The following is a 16086-nucleotide window of genomic DNA, read 5'->3' as shown; positions in this document are numbered from 1 at the left end:
GTTGTCACCCCAAAGGTGTGAGTGAACACTGCCAGGATTTTTTTTCTTTTGTCCTGCTGGTGATTTTGTTGTGTGTCCATGAGCTTGGGCACAGCCACCTCCCCTGTGCAAGGAGAGAAGTCCCTTCCAGGAGAGCTGGGAGATCTGTTCCTCCTCTGGACTGCATTTCCCCAGGACTGGGACTCATCCCCACTTGCAGGTGAGGAATAAATCTCAAGCTCACTCCCTCTCTCCTCAGAGGGACTGGCCTTGGGGTTAAAACAAATTCCACCCTCATGGCCTGCACCAAATGACCCTGGGGGAGGCGGGAGGAGAGAGATGCTCCTCTGGATGGGAAAGAGCTCCTGGGCAAATCCATTTCCAGGGCATCTTCCATGGGCTGTGCTGGAGATGGGAACAAGACAAGGCCCTGCCTGGGGCTGCTGTGCCAAGGTCAAGCAGCCACAGAAGCCCTTGTGGCATCTTTGAATCTTGTTTGTCCTCGAGGTAAGGCATGGGAGGAAGTTTTCTGCTAGAAGAATTAAGAAAAAAAAAGAAGAAGAAGTGTTTGGTTGTTCAGCTGCAATGTGTTCAGTGCTGCATGATGGGAACATCCCTGCCAAAAGAAGAGAGGCTGGAAGACAAAATCTTCCCCAAAGAGTCAGTGAGACCTAATCAAACTTCATCAGTGTTCACTTGCCCAGACAAACAGGACCAGAATATTAAACTGACAAAGGAGCAGAGGGAAACCTAATTTCACCAGTTTTCTCTGTGTTACAAAACAGAATGAGGGAGTCAATTGATTTTCCTGGAGCTGGTTGTGTTTAAAATGTATGGGAGGGAAGGGAAGAGCCAGGATACAGGCTGGAAGTAATCTGCCCCTGGAATATCAGTCAGTGCTGATATCCCCCTGCCCTCCTAAAATAGCTTAGGAAAAGGTAAAAATAAATTTAAAAATGAAAGATTCCTGCTAGCAAGGCCGTGTTGGAGGATGGAGGGAAAGCAAATTCTGGGATTTGCTGTGGAGGCAGTGAGCTGCCTGGTGCCCTGATGTGCTGGGAGAGGTAAGAGACAGCTTTTTGGGGAAAACTCACTGAACACACTGCCAGGAGCACCCAGGGGAAAAAAAAGTCTGGGCTTCTTGTTGGGCTGCTGGCATTCCTGTCTGCTCTCTGTTCCTGACAAAGGGTGGGGAGAACAAGGGGAATTAAGAGCTCCTAGCGGGGAAAATGGGGAATAAAAGGCCCCCACCCCAAATGTCAGAGGGGAAAATCAGCCGAGCTCAGGCTGCTTTCCCATGCTGGGGTTGGAGCAGTGCCTGTCTGAGCTGAGCCTTGCTGCAGGATGGAAAATCAGCTCCAACGTGGCTCTGCTGAGGGACCCTTCACCCCTCAGCTGCTGTTCCAGCTCTCCCTCTCATCCAACATGGATATGAACTAACTCAAAGCAGTTGGAATCTTTTTTGGGGGTACAGATTGGACTCAAATGTAGAGCTGTGGTCAGCTCAGATGCCAGAGGCAGGGAAAATCCCTGCAGCTGTAGGAGTGAAAATGATAATAATGCTCACAGCAGTGGAGCTCCCCACCAGCACCAGAGAGGGTGGAAATGGGAACAGCAAAGAAACCTTCTGTGGGCTGGACTGGGTGAGTTTTTCCTTTTCCACCTGTAAAAAAGCAGGACTTGGATGGCAAAGCAGCTCCATTGAAGCTCCAGGGCAGTGCCTTTGAACCTAGCACTGTTTAATGCTAATCCTGTAACTTTATATAGATGGGCTTTTTTTTTTCTCCCCCCCTTCACACAAAGGAGGAAGGGGCTCAATTCTTCTGAGGGTTGGGTTTTCTGTTCCCTGAGCAGAGGAGCTGCGAGCCCAGCTCTGTCTCTCTGGCATTTCCATCTGAATCCACCTGAAGGGGGTGAGCTTTTGGGGAAGAAAGAGGCTTCTCTCCCTCTCCAGGCCAGAATCTGATCTCCAGATTAGCCTGCTGGTTATCAACAGAGGAGCAACAGTTGTGATTGCAACTCAACACTGCTCCAGCCCTGGAGGAGCATTGAGGAAAAGGGAGTTTTCAATTGGGAGAGCAAAGGGCTGAGCCATCGTTTCGGTCAGCGGCAATAATTGGCATGGCAGCACGGGCATGCATTCCCCATTGACATAGGATTTCTCCCTGCTCTACCAAGACTGGGCTAAAATTTCAGACCTGATTGCTCCTCTAGCCTACAAACAGGTTGGTAATTTATTTTTTTTTTTCCATACCTAAAAAATGGTATTTTTGGATGGGATGTGTTCAGTAGCGCGTTCTTTGCTGTCTGTCCTGCTTTGCTCTTGTCCTTGCACTGCCACAATTCCCTCTGGTCCCTCTCTGCTAATGAGACTCAGATCTACATTCTATACAAAATTCTGCCTCTCTCCTTTCACCTTTCCAAGACAGGGAATGTGCTAAAACTTCTCCTTGGTGGAATGAACTTTTCCCTATGGAGAATGTGCTCGCGAAGGTCTTTCCTTCCACCGTGTTCCAAACTCTGAGTGATGGGAGTGATGTGGGATAAATTATGGGATATTCCCCCCCTAATCCTGTACTCTGTGGCATTAGAAGAACTTGGATCTGTAAATCCACATTTTCCATAAAAACAGATCCATGGGGAGAACACAAAGGGTTTTTAGAGAGATTTTGGATCTGTAAATCCACATTTTCCATAAAAACAGATGCATGGGGAGAACACAAAGGGTTTTTAGGGAGATTGTTAAGGCTGGGAGGCTGCTGTTGACACCCAGGCTGTTCATCATGCACAGCTGGTGTGGGGAGCTCCCAAATCCCTTCCCAGCTCTCCTGGTGAATCCCAGACCTTTCCTGGGAGCCCTCCCTGAGCCCTGCCCGTGCGGAACGAGCGCAATCCACAGGCAAAGAAATCAAAGCAGGTGTTTTAGCAATATTTTCTATTGGATTAATAACCAGTAACAAATTGCATTAGGCACAGAAGGAATTAGAGCTGGCACAGGATTTCGCTCTCATTTTGCATCTTCACTCTCTCAGTCTCTCATTGATTCCTGTACAAGGAGCTGCCCAGCTGTGTAAATGTTTGTGCTCCTTCCACGCTCATCCAGCGCCCTGAGTGATGGCTCTGGTGGCAGCCAGGGCAGAGGATTTGCTGAAGCTGAAGCCCCTGGACCATGAGAGCTCATCACAGCTCTGCTGTGGAGCGGAGCTGCTCCCCTGGGATCATCCCTGCTCCAAGCAGATCAGGAATTGCTCAGGAGAATAAGGAGCACACGGAGGGCTGTGGCTGTTCACAGCTCCCAGACATGAAATGAGCTCTTCCAGGTGTTTCTGGGCTTCCTTTGGCAGTGGTCTGCTGTTATCACCAGGTGTTTCAGGGTTTTCTGGCAGGTGAGGGACTTCACCTGAAACATCCACACGTCAGCAGCAGCCAGGCAGCTTCAGGAATCCCCTCAAAGATGAGTTTTCCTACCGATGTGATGCATGGCTGGGTTTGTCTCCTTCCTGTAGGATGAACCAGAGATCATTTCTGGGAGCCTGGGTGGCCCTTTTGGTGATAACAGCACAGCAGCGAGGTGAGTATCCCCCAGGAGGAAAATATTCCCCAGCTGGGCTGTGCCCAGAGACCCCAGAGGGCTTGGAAAATGACCCCAGAGGGTTTGGAAAATGACCCCAGAGGGTTTGGGAAATCATCCCAGAGGGTTTGGGAAATCATCCCAGAGGGTTTGGGAAATCATCCCAGAGGGTTTGGGGAAACCATCCCAGAGGGTTTGGGAAACCATCCCAGAGGGTTTGGGAAACCATCCCAGAGGGTTTGGGAAATGACCCCAGAGGGTTTGGGAAACACCCCAGAGGGTTTGGGGAAACACCCCCAGCTCCTTGGCTGGAGCAAAAACAAGAATCAGAGTGACCTGAGTGTTCCCCATGGGGAGGGAGGGACTGAGAATCCCGAGGGCTGCTCGTGTTTATCATTTGTGTGGCTGTGTGTGCACCTGGAGCATTGCAGAGGAAGCAGGAGTTTGGAAAATGTCTGTGCCAGGGCTGCTGAGCAGGCCTGGTAGAGTGGCACTGATAGAGCTAAAGAAGAATTGAGGAAGCTCTGCTGAGCCTCCTGTTTAAAAATGGCGTAAAATCCATGTCCTGTAGCTGTGCCTTGGTTGTGATAACTCCTCAGGTGTGTAACAGCTGTGAAATTATTTATTTTACTGCCTGGCAAGAGGAATTTTGCTGTGGCCCTTTGGATATGTCTGTGGAAACAGGGCTATGGCTTGGACACCCTCAATGCCACCTCCCCTGTGTCCAACAGGGCACTCAGGGCACACCAATGTCTTAGGAAATCAGGATGCCAGTGGGTTAGGCCAGATTTCCCCTTTTCCCAGGGAAAATTGGAGCCTGGGAAGGGTCCATCAGTGACTCCTTAATGCTCAGAGCATGGAGCACCCTCAGAGCTGGCACCAAGGAGAGCCCCCTGTGTGCCCATGGGATCACAGAGCAGCCTGGAGAGCCCCAGGAGCTCAGGGCATGTCCTGAACCCAGGTGAACAGAGCCAGGATTGTTCCAAGCCCGGGGGCTCTGTCGTCCCAGATTGAATGATTGAATGTCATGAGGGCTTTCCTGCATCAAAGAGGGGAGAAGGGGGAGGCAAACCCAGAAAAATCTCATTTTGCTCTGTGAGGAGCTGACTGGAGGAGCAGGACGTGAAATGACAGCAGAAGTCTGGCTGGGACAAGAAGGGAAATGTGTCCTGGGGCCTGAAGTGGCTGCTTGTGCCTCAAGCTGATGGATTTTAGGCTGGTAAAAAAGCAGCAGGCTGAAATGTGTCAAAAACCATCCTCTGAAGCACTTTTGGGAAAGACAGCTATGTCCTCTGGCAGTGCCTTTTAGCAGGAAAGCGAATTTTGCTGGGCAATGTGGGAGCTGTGAGCCCGACAGGAGCCCTGGCAGGGCAGGAGGAAGGTGGGCACTGCCAGGAACGTGGCTCTGGGGGCTGCAGTTGGTGCTGTTTGCCCCCCTGAGCACCTCACGGGTGGAACAGCCTCTCCTGCCCACCCTGGAGCAGGGCATGGAGCTGCTGTCCCCCTGTGAAGCCAAGATTGGGGGGTTTGGCTTGGTCACAGTCCCAGGGCAGGAAAAGCGGCAGCTGGGGTCAGCCTGTGGTCACTTGGCTTTGCCCTGGGTAACCTGGATGAGGCTTTTCCTCCTGAGCCTGGCCTAAAGCCAGTCCCACAGCTCTGCCCTGGCTCCAAGCACCCTTTGGCTGCTGATGTTGGGGTTTGGTGCTGTTTTCTGCTTTGGCTGCTGATTTTTGGGTTTGGTGCTGTTTTCTGTGGCCTCTCTGAAATCAGGACTGCCCTGGCCCTGCTCTCAGGACTCTTCTCCTTCTCCTTCCAGCTCACACCATGGCAAGCCTGTACCCATACTGGCAGAATGACACCAAAACCCCCAAAGTGGACGATGGCAGCTCCCCTGAAATCAAGATCTCTGTGCCATTCATCTTTTTTGGAGCCCAATACAGAAGCATTTATGTAAGTGGAGAAAGCAGATCTTCCCTTCATCCTTTTCCTTGCCATTATTGGCTGCATTTTAAACATGCTCTGCCTGTCACCAGGAATTGGAAGATTTATTAGCAGGCACCTGACAAGTTCTTAGATTTCATGAACTGATAGGTTTTATGATTAAGAAAGTCAAAGGTATATTTAATGGGATAATGTTCATAGGAAAGGAATCTAAAAGGCAATAAATTTTCTTTGTGGGTGATTAAATGGCACAGCAAAGCGAAGGGCTTGACACAAGGGACATTATTCCTGCTCCATGACAAGAAACAAGAACATGCAGGACCTGCAGGGGGGAAAGGGGGCAGCAGCTTTGTGGGGGCCCCAGACAAGGACAGGCTGCTGCTGCTGCTCCCAGGTGATGGCACAGCAAAGCCTGGCTAAGGGGACAGCAGGGCTGGGCTGAGAGGGCTCCCCTGAGCTCACCCAAACCTCAGACAGGGCCTAAGTCAGCCTGACTGTGCCACATCCCGAGTTTTGTGCTCTCTGTGGGATCAGAAGAGAGGCAAAGACTCATCCATTCTCCAGCTGGTGTTTGTGCACAGCAGCACTGGGAAAGCAGAATCCCATTCCCTTCTCTGGTGGGGATTCCAGCACCCAGGGCAGCAGTGCCATTTGTTATCCATCCTTTGCAAAAATGTCGTTTTTGGGAGCATCTTCAGCAGACCCTGGGGAGGCTGAGGTGGCACCTCCCTGCTCCTGGGGAGCCCCAGGATCTGTCACAGATGACAAAGCCAAGGGCAGTTTTGTCCATGCAGCCACCTGCATCATCATCCATGTCCCTCAGTGCTGCGGGGCTGAGTAATCCCAAAAATTGAGGAATCCCAAAAATTGAGGAATCCCAAAAACTGAGCAATCCCAGGAGCAGTGCCTCAGCAGATTTGGGTGCCATCTCCTGCAGAACCTTATGTTGAAGAATTTTCAGGGTTTTGAGGCTTCCTGCACCAACTCTTGCCCACCATGGGTAGGATGAAGCTGAGTCATGCTCGGGCTGCTCACCCTCTGTCCATGTATGGGGAGAGAGGGTTTGGGTTCGCGCTTCCCACCAAACCAGCCTCTCTGTGCTGCTTTATTCTGCCAAACCACACTTGCTCAGACACCATGGGGGTCTCCACGCAGGTCAACAACAATGGAGTGATCTCCTTCAACGCCCTGGTCAGCCAGTTCACGCCCGAGGCCTTCCCGCTGACCGACGGCCGCGCCTTCGTGGCGCCCTTCTGGGCCGACGTGCACAACGGCATCCGCGGGGAGATCTTCTACAGGGAGAGCACGGAGCCAGAGCTGCTCCTCAGGGCCTCCAGGGACATCCGCAGGCACTTCAGGGACATGGCCTCCTTCTCTGCCCGCTGGCTCTTCATCGTCACCTGGGAGGAGGTCACCTTCTACGGGGGGAGCAGCACGACGCCGGTGAGCAGCTTCTCATGAGTGTTTTTTATGTCTTGTCCTCTAAAGGGGAATTTTTTTTTTTATTTTATGTCTTGTCCCCTCCAAAGAGGTAAATTTGTAGAAATTTTGGGGGTTGATGGAGGTGTTCTTCACCGTCTGTGTGTAAAATTGAGGAGGTGACCTTCTACAGGGGGGGAGCAGCGCGACGCTGGTGAGGGATTCTCGTGGGTGGATTTTATGTCTTGTCCTGTAAAGAGGGGAGGTTTTTTTATTTTATGTCTTGTCCCCTCCAAAGAGGTGAAATTTAGGGGTTCATTCACCTCCAAAGAGGGGAATTTTGGGGGTTGATGGACATGTTCTTCATTATCTGTGTGTAAAATTGAGGAGGTGACCTTCTACAGGGGAAGCAGCATGACACTGGTGAGGGGCTTCTTGTGGGTGGATTTTATGCCTTGTCTTGTAAAGAGGAAAATTTTTTATTTTGTGTCTTGTCCCCTCCGAAGAGATGAATTAGGGGAATTTTGGGGGTTGATGGAGGTGTTCTTCATCATCTGTGTGTAGAATTGAGGAGGTGACCTTCTACAGGGGGAGCAGCACAACACCGGTGAGGGGCTTCTCATGGGTGGATTTTATGTCTTGTCCTGTAAAGAGGGGAGGTTTTTATTTTATGTCTTGTCTCCTCCAAAGAGGGGAATTTTGGGGGTTCATTCACCTCCAAAGAGAGAGATTTTGGGGGTTGATGGAAGTGTTCTTCATCATCTGTGTGTAAAATTGAGTGAGACACTTTGTGTTCCTGCTCCCCAGTTCCCTTCTGGGCAGAAGGAATTTTTCATTCTCTCCCCTGAGCCTCGCTCCCTGCTTTAAGATCCCCAGGGAAAGCAGCTCCTCCTCAGTGTTTGCAGGATCTAAGCAAGGCTCTGACACCAATTAGGACTTTTTGGCTTGATCACAATGCATTCCTTGCATACAAATTCAGCTGTTTCTGACGGCAGCTCCCTGCCTGCATGGGAGATTGATCACGCTGATCAGAGTCACACTAATGACTTGGCCATGTCACATGGCCACAAATGTGTGAGCTGTAGCTCACAGGAGGGGGATGGCAGTGGGATGTTTGTCAGGGCATGGACAGCTTTTAAATATCTGGTGAGTTTGTGAGCTGTGACTGCAGCTGATGTCGGGAGCCTCGTGCTGGACTGCTGGTAGGGGTGAAGATAGAATCAGAGTGGTTTGGGTGGGAAAAGATCACCTCACTCCACCCCCTGCCACGGCCAGGGACACTTTCCTCTAGACCAGGCCTGCCCCAAGCCTCCTTCTTGAACAGCAAATGAGGGATCCCAGCTCTTGTCTGCCTTGTTCAGGATTAGCCTGTGTGCTGTGAGTGCCAAAACCCAGCTTCTCCTGTCTCGAGGAGTTGGCTCTGATAAACAGTTCAGCTCTTTTCCATTTGTTAGAGAAGCTTGAGATTTCATGCATATTTTTTTGCCAGTCCCGGCAGCACTTGCAGAAAAACCCCACACATATATATTTTTATATATATATATATTTTCAGACAGCAAGCAATATAGAGATTCGTGTATTGCCTGAAGAATTACATTTGCAACACAATGCAATTTATTTTGCTTTAGAGCAGCCTTCCTGCTCAGCAGCAGCCAGGGCTGGGGGTTGGCACGGGGAGTAGCACCATGCAACTCAAGCAGGAATTTCATCGCAATGCAGGAAAACTGCAGAAAATTTGGGAATGTGGCCTCGGGGACGCTGCAGGTGCTGCCTGGAGATGTCACCTGAGCAAATGGGTTCATTTCCTGAGGGCTGGGCAGAGAGAGGGCTCCATGGCCTCCAAAGCGGGGAATTTTGGGGGTTGATGGAAGTGTTGCTCATGAGGAGAGCCAGGTGTGAGATTCTCCTCCTGCCACCCTCCCAGAGGCTCCTGAGCATGGAAAAGCTTCTGTGGCACTCTCCAAGTGGCACTGCCTTTGTGTGTGACATGTTTGTGATCTCCCAGCATGGCAAAAGGCTTGGCAAAGGTGAGCAAGAGGAAACCACCAGGAGTAGGGGAAAGAATCTCAGGGAAAGGATGAGGAGTGGAAGTGGCTCTGCTGCGCTCCCTGCCCTGGTGTGAACTGTGCCATTTGCAGCTGCTCAGAGGCAGCTCTGCCCACACCTCTCCCTCTCTCTGTCTCTCCTGACAGCTCCCGGAGCTGCTTCGCCTCCGTGTGCCTGAGCTCTCCTGGCAGGGGCCTCGTTTCCCTGGCAGTGACATTCCCTGTGCCGTGCAGGCGGCCCTGGGCTCCCCTCTGAGGCATCCTCAGGGCAGTGGGTTTGCTCCAAGGGGATGGGACGTGGTGCCAAGTGACCCCAGCCCTCCCCTTCCTCCAGCAGCCACCAACCAACTGCCCACAGTGCTCAGGACTGCTGAGACAATGCAGGAGAAGCCCTGATGCTTCCCAGTGGGAGATGTTTGGGTCTGTGGGCTTTCCCAATCACCTGGGAATTGTTTCTGTGGCTGCAGTTTCCTCCCCAGGGTGCAGTGCCCAGGTAGCCAGGCCTGAAGGATTGCTCTGCATTAATTAAAAGAGAGGCAGCCCACATTTGCTAAAATCCTGCTTGCTCAGGGGCAGGAGGAGCTGCTCTCAGGGCATGGTCCCAGGACAGGAAAATGCAGGGAGCTGAGAGAAGGGAGTGACCGAGCTCCCTGCTGCTGGGTCTGCAGGGATGGAGGGGATGTCTCAAGGGAAGGAGCTGCCTCTGCCTTTCTGCACAGCCCTGAAAGGGAAGATGGGCTCTTCCCACCTGGATCCTGGCTGGAACGTGGCTGGAGTCGGTGGGGCTGGAAATGCAGAGTCATTTCAAGTGAAAGCAAGAACACGAGCAGAGGATTTAGCAGGTGGGGAGGGGATTTGGCAGGCAGCAAAGTGCAGGATATACATGGCTGGCTTGGATGTAATCCACCCTCAGCAGCGTTGTAGGATGTGAATGTGGAAGGGAACCGGGAGAGATAATGCAGGAATGAAGCTAAGACAGGGTAATGGGAGATAACAGATCACAGCCACCAAATCCTGTCAGCTTATTCTCATGCTGCCATCTATTGGTGTTCCCCTGGATCTGAGGTGATCCTCACATGCTCCCGGGTAGAGGAAGGAGCAGAATGGCAGCTGCTGGAGCAGTGGCAGCAATTTTGGGTATTTTAGGTCTCATTCCACTTCTGCTCTTCACTGTGAGGCTCACCTGGGCCAGACTTCACTGTGGCAGGAGGGCAGGAGGAAAGCTGTACCCCCTGTGAGGGTGGCCGTGGTTTCCCACAGGTGAACACGTTCCAGGCTGTCCTGATCACAGACGGGGTGTCCTCCTTTGCCCTGTTCAACTACCACGAGATCAGCTGGACCACGGGCACAGCCAGCGGAGGGGACCCCCTCACTGGTCTCGGCGGGGTGATGGCTCAGGTGAGGCTCCTGCTCCCATTCCCCATCCCTGATGAGCTCTTGGGTGGCTGCCTGTGGCTTTCCCAAAGCATCCATGCTTCCTCAGGCCACTGAGTCCCTCAGCATCCCCAGCACTGGCCTTGCACTCAGCTGCTGGGATGAGCGCTCCACAATTTGGTGGTGGCAGCAGGGCCACAGCCAGTCCCTCTGCCTGAGGAAGGGGACATTGCTGCAGAGGGAATGTGGGAAGCCAGCATCCCCACATTGCTTCCTCACTTCATCCCTCCCTGCATCGCTCCCCCACTTTATTTTGGCCACTCAGTTCACACACCCTTAGATCTGTGTGTACATACATATGGATCTATACAAATATAAATCTGTGAATACACTTCCCTTCTGCTTGTAGTGCATTCACATCCAGACTACCTGAAAACAGAAATTTAGACAACCTGAAAACAGAAATCTCCAGATAGAGCTGTTAAAACTAAAGATGTACTCAGGGGGGAGTAGATGTACTCAGGGGGAACAGAGAAGTGAGGAAATGCAGCATTGCTTTCCCATTGCCAAGATGGGTGATGGAATTTGCTCTCTCTCTGCTTTAGGCTGGCTTCAATGGTGGAAATCTCACCAACTTTTTCAGCATGCCAGGCTCCAGAACCCCAGACATTGTCAATATTGAGGAAACAACCAACGTAAACGTCCCTGGGCGCTGGGCTTTCAAAATAGATGGCAGAGAAATAGACCCGGCCAACGGCTGCAGCCTGAGAGGTAAGGGAGAAATGGCATTGCTTGCCCCCAAATTTTGGGGTGCAGTGTAGCAAAAGGTGAGGCTGTTGGGGTGCTGCATGACCTGTGCTTTTGCCAGGGTGTCCCCATGAGCTGCAGCAGGGACAGAAGCACAAGAGAGGGTTCAGTCCTTGCACATCTCTGAGTTCCTGCGATAATTGGTGGCAACAGGAAAGACCCGGGGGACAGCAATTTCCTCCTGCCTGTAAATTAGGGAAGCTGATCTTGTGCCATTTCCCTTGTTTGTGCATGAGGAGCAGCAGGTTTTGCAGGCAGGACCAATGTCATGTGTCTGCAGCAGTTACAGAGTGTGTGCCTGTCACTGACAGCGCAGGGCCATAAAGGGATTAATCGATGCACACTCTGGCTGCACAGGGGCTCTGCTGCTGAAAGATTATTGCATTTCCATTTGACAAATAAAACTGTCAGGAGCATCCACTGTGCTCCAGGAGTCTTTCCAGCAAGTGAGGATTGTCATTTGCTGACAGACACTGGAGACATGTGGCTTCTTTATGTCCTAGTTTAGGACTACTCGAGGTCCATGAGATCCCAAGGCTCTTGCAGCTCCAGCAGAGTTTTGGGTCCAGCTGCTCCAGCATTTCCCAGCTGCTGACCCCTAGAAGAAAGGCTGGACTTTGCAGAGAAGCTGGAAACCAGTGTCAGCTCTGCAGATGACAAGAGGAGTGCGAGTAGATCCCACCACTGGATTCAAATTTCACGGTGAACGGGTGATTGCCCTCCACGAGAGGAGATGCAGCACAAGGTGTTGGATCCGAGTGACACCCCCTTCCCAAATTCCCCACACCAGGGATGGTTGGAGCGTGGGCCTTGCCAAGAGGAGACATTTGTTGCAGGGAAGCAGAAAACAGCTTTTTTTTTTTTTTTTTTTTTTTTTTGGTAGGAGGCAGGGAAGAGAACAAAAAGTTTAGGAGAGGTAAACTCAGGCAGCGCACGGCAGAAGCCACGCGCTGGAGGAGTGTGAAAAATGGCCAGATGGAGGGGAGAGAAACCCTCACGGGGACTTGCCATCCTTGTTCTCCAGCCTTCTTCCTGCCTCTGCTGTCTCTCACCAGCCAAACCCGCTCCCTCTCTGGTGCTGCCTGGGGCTGTGAGATCACTCAGCACCCTGCTGGGGCTCGTGTATGGGGTGGAGTTGCTTATCAACAGCTCTTTGGTGTAGTAACTACTACGAGATCTTCCTGAATGGGAGTAAATTGCTCCTGGGGCTGCTGATGACAGAGTGACTTTTTGTCCAGCACAAGGGAACTGTGGAAGTGAGAGCAAAGCTGGAGGATGGTGCAAGTGCAGCAAAAGTGCTGGAAACTGCCTGCAAATGGGGCTTTTCCTTTGGGAAAACAGCACAAATCCCTCTTGTGCCCTGCAATACTGAAGAAACAGAGTGGTGGGTGTCCAAAATGCGTGGAGTAACCTTCAAGTTTTCCAGCCTGTGTGTTGCAGCACTGACCCCTGGATTTGTGACAGCACTCGCAGCATTCTGGGGACTCGTGGCGTGGGCAGGACTCAAAGAGGATGCAGCACACATTAGAAATGAAACTTGGGATTTGCTGAGCAGCTCTTGCTGGGAGTTTGCACAAAGAAAGCAGCTGAGAAGCCCAGCAGCAGGACACGGTGGTGGTGTCTCCACCACAGGCCCAGCAGGCCCCGAGGGTGGCTCAGAGCGTGGTTCTGATTCAAGAGGTGATGTAGCGTGGGTTTTCCCCTTTCTGTCTTTCTAGGACAGTTTCTCCGCCAAGGGGAGATCTTTTGGGACAACTCCAACTGCACCACCAAGTGCCGCTGCCTGGACTTCAACAATGAGATCCTCTGCCAGGACATGGCCTGTGGCCCCTTCGAGGCGTGTGAGACGAAGAGCAAATTCTTCCAGTGCGTGCCGGTGGAGAGCAGCACCTGCGTGGTGTTCGGAGATCCACATTACCACACCTTCGACGGCTTCCTCTTTCACTTCCAGGGTTCCTGCTCCTACCTCCTCGCCAGGCAGTGCTGGCCAGGCTCCCAGCTGCCCTACTTCAACGTGGAGGCCAAGAATGAGAACCGAGGCGGCTCCTCCGTCTCCTGGCTGAGGGATATTTATGTGGAGGTCTACTCGCACAAGATTGTTCTCCCCAGGGGCGGCTTTGGGAAGGCAAAGGTAAGAGCTCTGCTGGAAGGGGAGAACTTGCCAGGGCAGCTCCTCTGAGGTGGCAGCAGCCTGGAGAGTGTGGGATGGCACTTCTGGGCCTCGTGTGTCCTGGGGAATGGGCAGGGTGACACGAAGGGCCTGTAGCTTACCAATGGCTGTCCCTCTGTGCATGTCCCTATTCCAAGACTGTCGCAGACATCTTCTGTGAAAAATCCTTTCCTTAGGATTTTTCCTCTTCAGAAGCTGAGAGGCCTCAGGAACAAAATGTAAACAATGGTTATCTGCTGCTGTGGAATGCAACAGGTGCATCTGGGATTAGCCCATGTTGGTGGCTTCTAATTAATGGCCAATCAAAGTGAGCTGGCTCAGACTCTCTGTCAGAGCCACGAGCCTTTGTTATCATTCTTTCTTTTTCTATTCTTAGCTAGCCTTCTGAGGAAATCCTTTCTTCTATTCTTTTAGTATAGATTTAATATAATCTATATCATAAAATAATAAATCAAACCTTCTGAAACATAGAGTGAAATCCTCATCTCTTCCCTCATCCTAAGACCCCGTGAACATGGTCACACAGGACCCCACAGCAGGGCTGTCCTGTCCGTGTCCCAGCTGCTCCACACGCTGGCTCAGCCGCTGGGTGTTGTCCCCGCAGGTGGACGATCTGGTGGTGTCCCTGCCCATCTCCTTGGAACTGGGTGCGATCAAGGTCTACCAAAGCGGGCTGTCCACTGCCCTGGAGACTGACTTTGGCCTGCTGGTGACCTACGATGGGCAGCACTACGCCTCTGTGTCCGTGCCGGGCTCCTACATCAACGCCACATGCGGGCTGTGCGGCAATTACAACAAAGACCCCGAGGACGACGTGCTGCGCTCAGATGGGAGGGTGGCCACGTCCGTGCCAGAGCTGGGGGAGAGCTGGCAGGTGCCACACCCCGAGCGCAGGTGCTCCACGGGCTGCCTGGAGAACTGCAGCCTCTGCGACCCCGCCACCGAGGCGCTCTATTTCACCCCCGACTACTGCGGCTTCATCAACAAGAGCGGAGGGCCCCTCTGGGAGTGTGGCTCTGTGCTGGATCCCACTGCCTTCATCCACAGCTGTGTCTATGATCTCTGCAGCGCCAAGGACAATGGCACCGGGCTGTGCCAGGCCATCCAGGCATATGCCACTGTGTGCCAGGCCCTGGGCATCTCGGTGGGAGAGTGGAGGAGCCAGACAGGATGCGGTGAGTGTTTGCCAGGGGTTTGCCTGTCTGCCCAGGAATGGTGACAGGACGGGGAGGAAATCCAAGGGAGGGGATTGCCTGGAGTGGAGGGAGTTGAGAGAGAACTGATTGGTCCCTCCTCTCCACGGCATCACACCCTTGCTCCAGCAAAAGTGTGGCACAAGTCAGGTGTGAGGTGAGAGCTCCACATTGCTCTGGAGGTCATCTGCTGCCACGAGGAGGGTTGGAGGCTGGACTGGAATGGGGAATGGTCGGTCAGTCCACCATCCTTGTCACCTTAAATAGCTGTGGGCAACTCAGTGGCTCTGGGGCTATTTTGGAGAAGCTCAGGACTGGCCAGGGAGACCTGGGTGGGAAATTGTGACTGTGTTCACAGGGGTCTGAGGATGAGGGAAGAGACAAGGATCTGACTCCATGTTTCAGAAGGCTTGATTTATTATTTTTTGATATGTATTACATTAAAACTATATTAAAAGAATAGAAGAAAGGATTTCATCAGAAGGCCAGCTAAGAATAGAATAAGAAGGAATGATAACAAAGGCTTGTGGCTCGGCTCTCTGTCCGAGCAGCTGGGCTGTGATTGGCCATTAATTAGAAACCACCAACATGGGCCAATCCCAGATGCACCTGTTGCATTCCACAGCAGCAGATAATCATTGTTTGCATTTTGTTCCTGAGGCCTCTCAGCTTCTCAGGAGGAAAAATCCTAAGGAAAGGAATTTTCATAAAAGATGTCTGCGACAGGAAATGGGGGTGGAAATCCTGCCCCTGAGGGGTTCACAGGTCACTCTGTGCTGTCTCAGTGAGAGGGTGGACTCTGCTGTAACACGTCCTTCTGTTTGTCACCCCTCTGTGCCCACAGCGGCGGCCGTGCAGTGCCCAGAGCTCAGCCAGTACTCGGTGTGTGCCAGCAGCTGCCCTGCCACCTGCTCAGACCTCACAGCCCCCCTGGCCTGCACCTCGCCCTGCACCGAGAGCTGCGAGTGCCCCGAGGGCCACGTGCTCAGCGCCGACCGCTGCGTCCCCGTCCAGGGCTGTGGCTGCGACGTCAACGGCCGCTACTACGCCGTTGGGGAGTCCTTCTGGGCATCCCCAGACTGCACTGTGCACTGCCACTGCCAGGCTGGAGGGGAGGCCAGCTGCTTCAACACCACCTGCCCCGAGGGAGAGATCTGCACCATCGAGAACGGCTACCGGGGGTGCTACCCGAAGAGGGAGACTGTGTGTTTGGTGGGGCAGGACCAGGTGCTGCAGACCTTTGACGGCATCACCTTCCCCTACCCGCTGGAGCAGTCCTACACACTGCTCAAGACCTGCCCAGAGAGGCCAGACTTCATCGAGGTGGACATCAACCAGAAGAAGGTTGGCTCTGCTCCCAACGGGCCGCGCGTTGTGCGGGTCCAGGCTGCTGGCCAAGAGGTGAAGATTGGAGGCACCAGGCTGTCGGACATTAAGGTAAAGGTGCTGCCCAGGGACAGGGTGGGAGGTGGTGGCTTGTGGTGTGATCCAGTGGAGATTATGGGTCTGTGGCTGTGGACACCACAGGGACACTTGAACCATCGTGTGGAGGCCCTTTTGGTGCCTGTGAAGTTGTTGCCACAGCCC

The 16086-nt window shown here is 52.7% G+C and overlaps 1 protein-coding gene across 6 annotated transcripts in view; it reads left to right on the top strand.

The window, feature by feature from the left end:
* The first annotated feature begins 38 nt into the window (after nucleotides 1-38).
* TECTA (tectorin alpha) overlaps nucleotides 39-16086 on the top strand; it is a 30435-nt gene continuing 14387 nt past the window's right edge. For 5 of the 6 annotated variants that reach the window (XR_011682775.1, XR_011682776.1, XM_071449788.1 and 2 more), the window contains exons 1-9: nucleotides 39-2204; nucleotides 3486-3550; nucleotides 5367-5500; nucleotides 6647-6934; nucleotides 10216-10353; nucleotides 10935-11100; nucleotides 12855-13267; nucleotides 13911-14481; nucleotides 15344-15936. Coding sequence is in view for 4 of the 6 variants with exons in the window: in XM_071449788.1 (XP_071305889.1) it covers nucleotides 3487-3550; nucleotides 5367-5500; nucleotides 6647-6934; nucleotides 10216-10353; nucleotides 10935-11100; nucleotides 12855-13267; nucleotides 13911-14481; nucleotides 15344-15936 (2367 nt within the window). In the remaining 2 variants the exon portion in view is untranslated. Of the gene's footprint in view, nucleotides 2205-3239; nucleotides 3551-5366; nucleotides 5501-6646; nucleotides 6935-10215; nucleotides 10354-10934; nucleotides 11101-12854; nucleotides 13268-13910; nucleotides 14482-15343; nucleotides 15937-16086 lie in introns of those variants that run through there. The other variant, XM_071449789.1, reaches the window with a different exon arrangement.

This window comes from Agelaius tricolor, unplaced genomic scaffold, assembly GCF_023055355.1.
Source record: "Agelaius tricolor isolate 1412-34295 unplaced genomic scaffold, bAgeTri1.0.p SCAF_29, whole genome shotgun sequence".
NCBI classification, from domain to species: Eukaryota; Metazoa; Chordata; class Aves; order Passeriformes; family Icteridae; genus Agelaius; species Agelaius tricolor.
The sequence above is the reverse complement of the archived record's forward strand: the minus strand, read 5'-3'. Positions and strand labels throughout refer to the sequence as shown.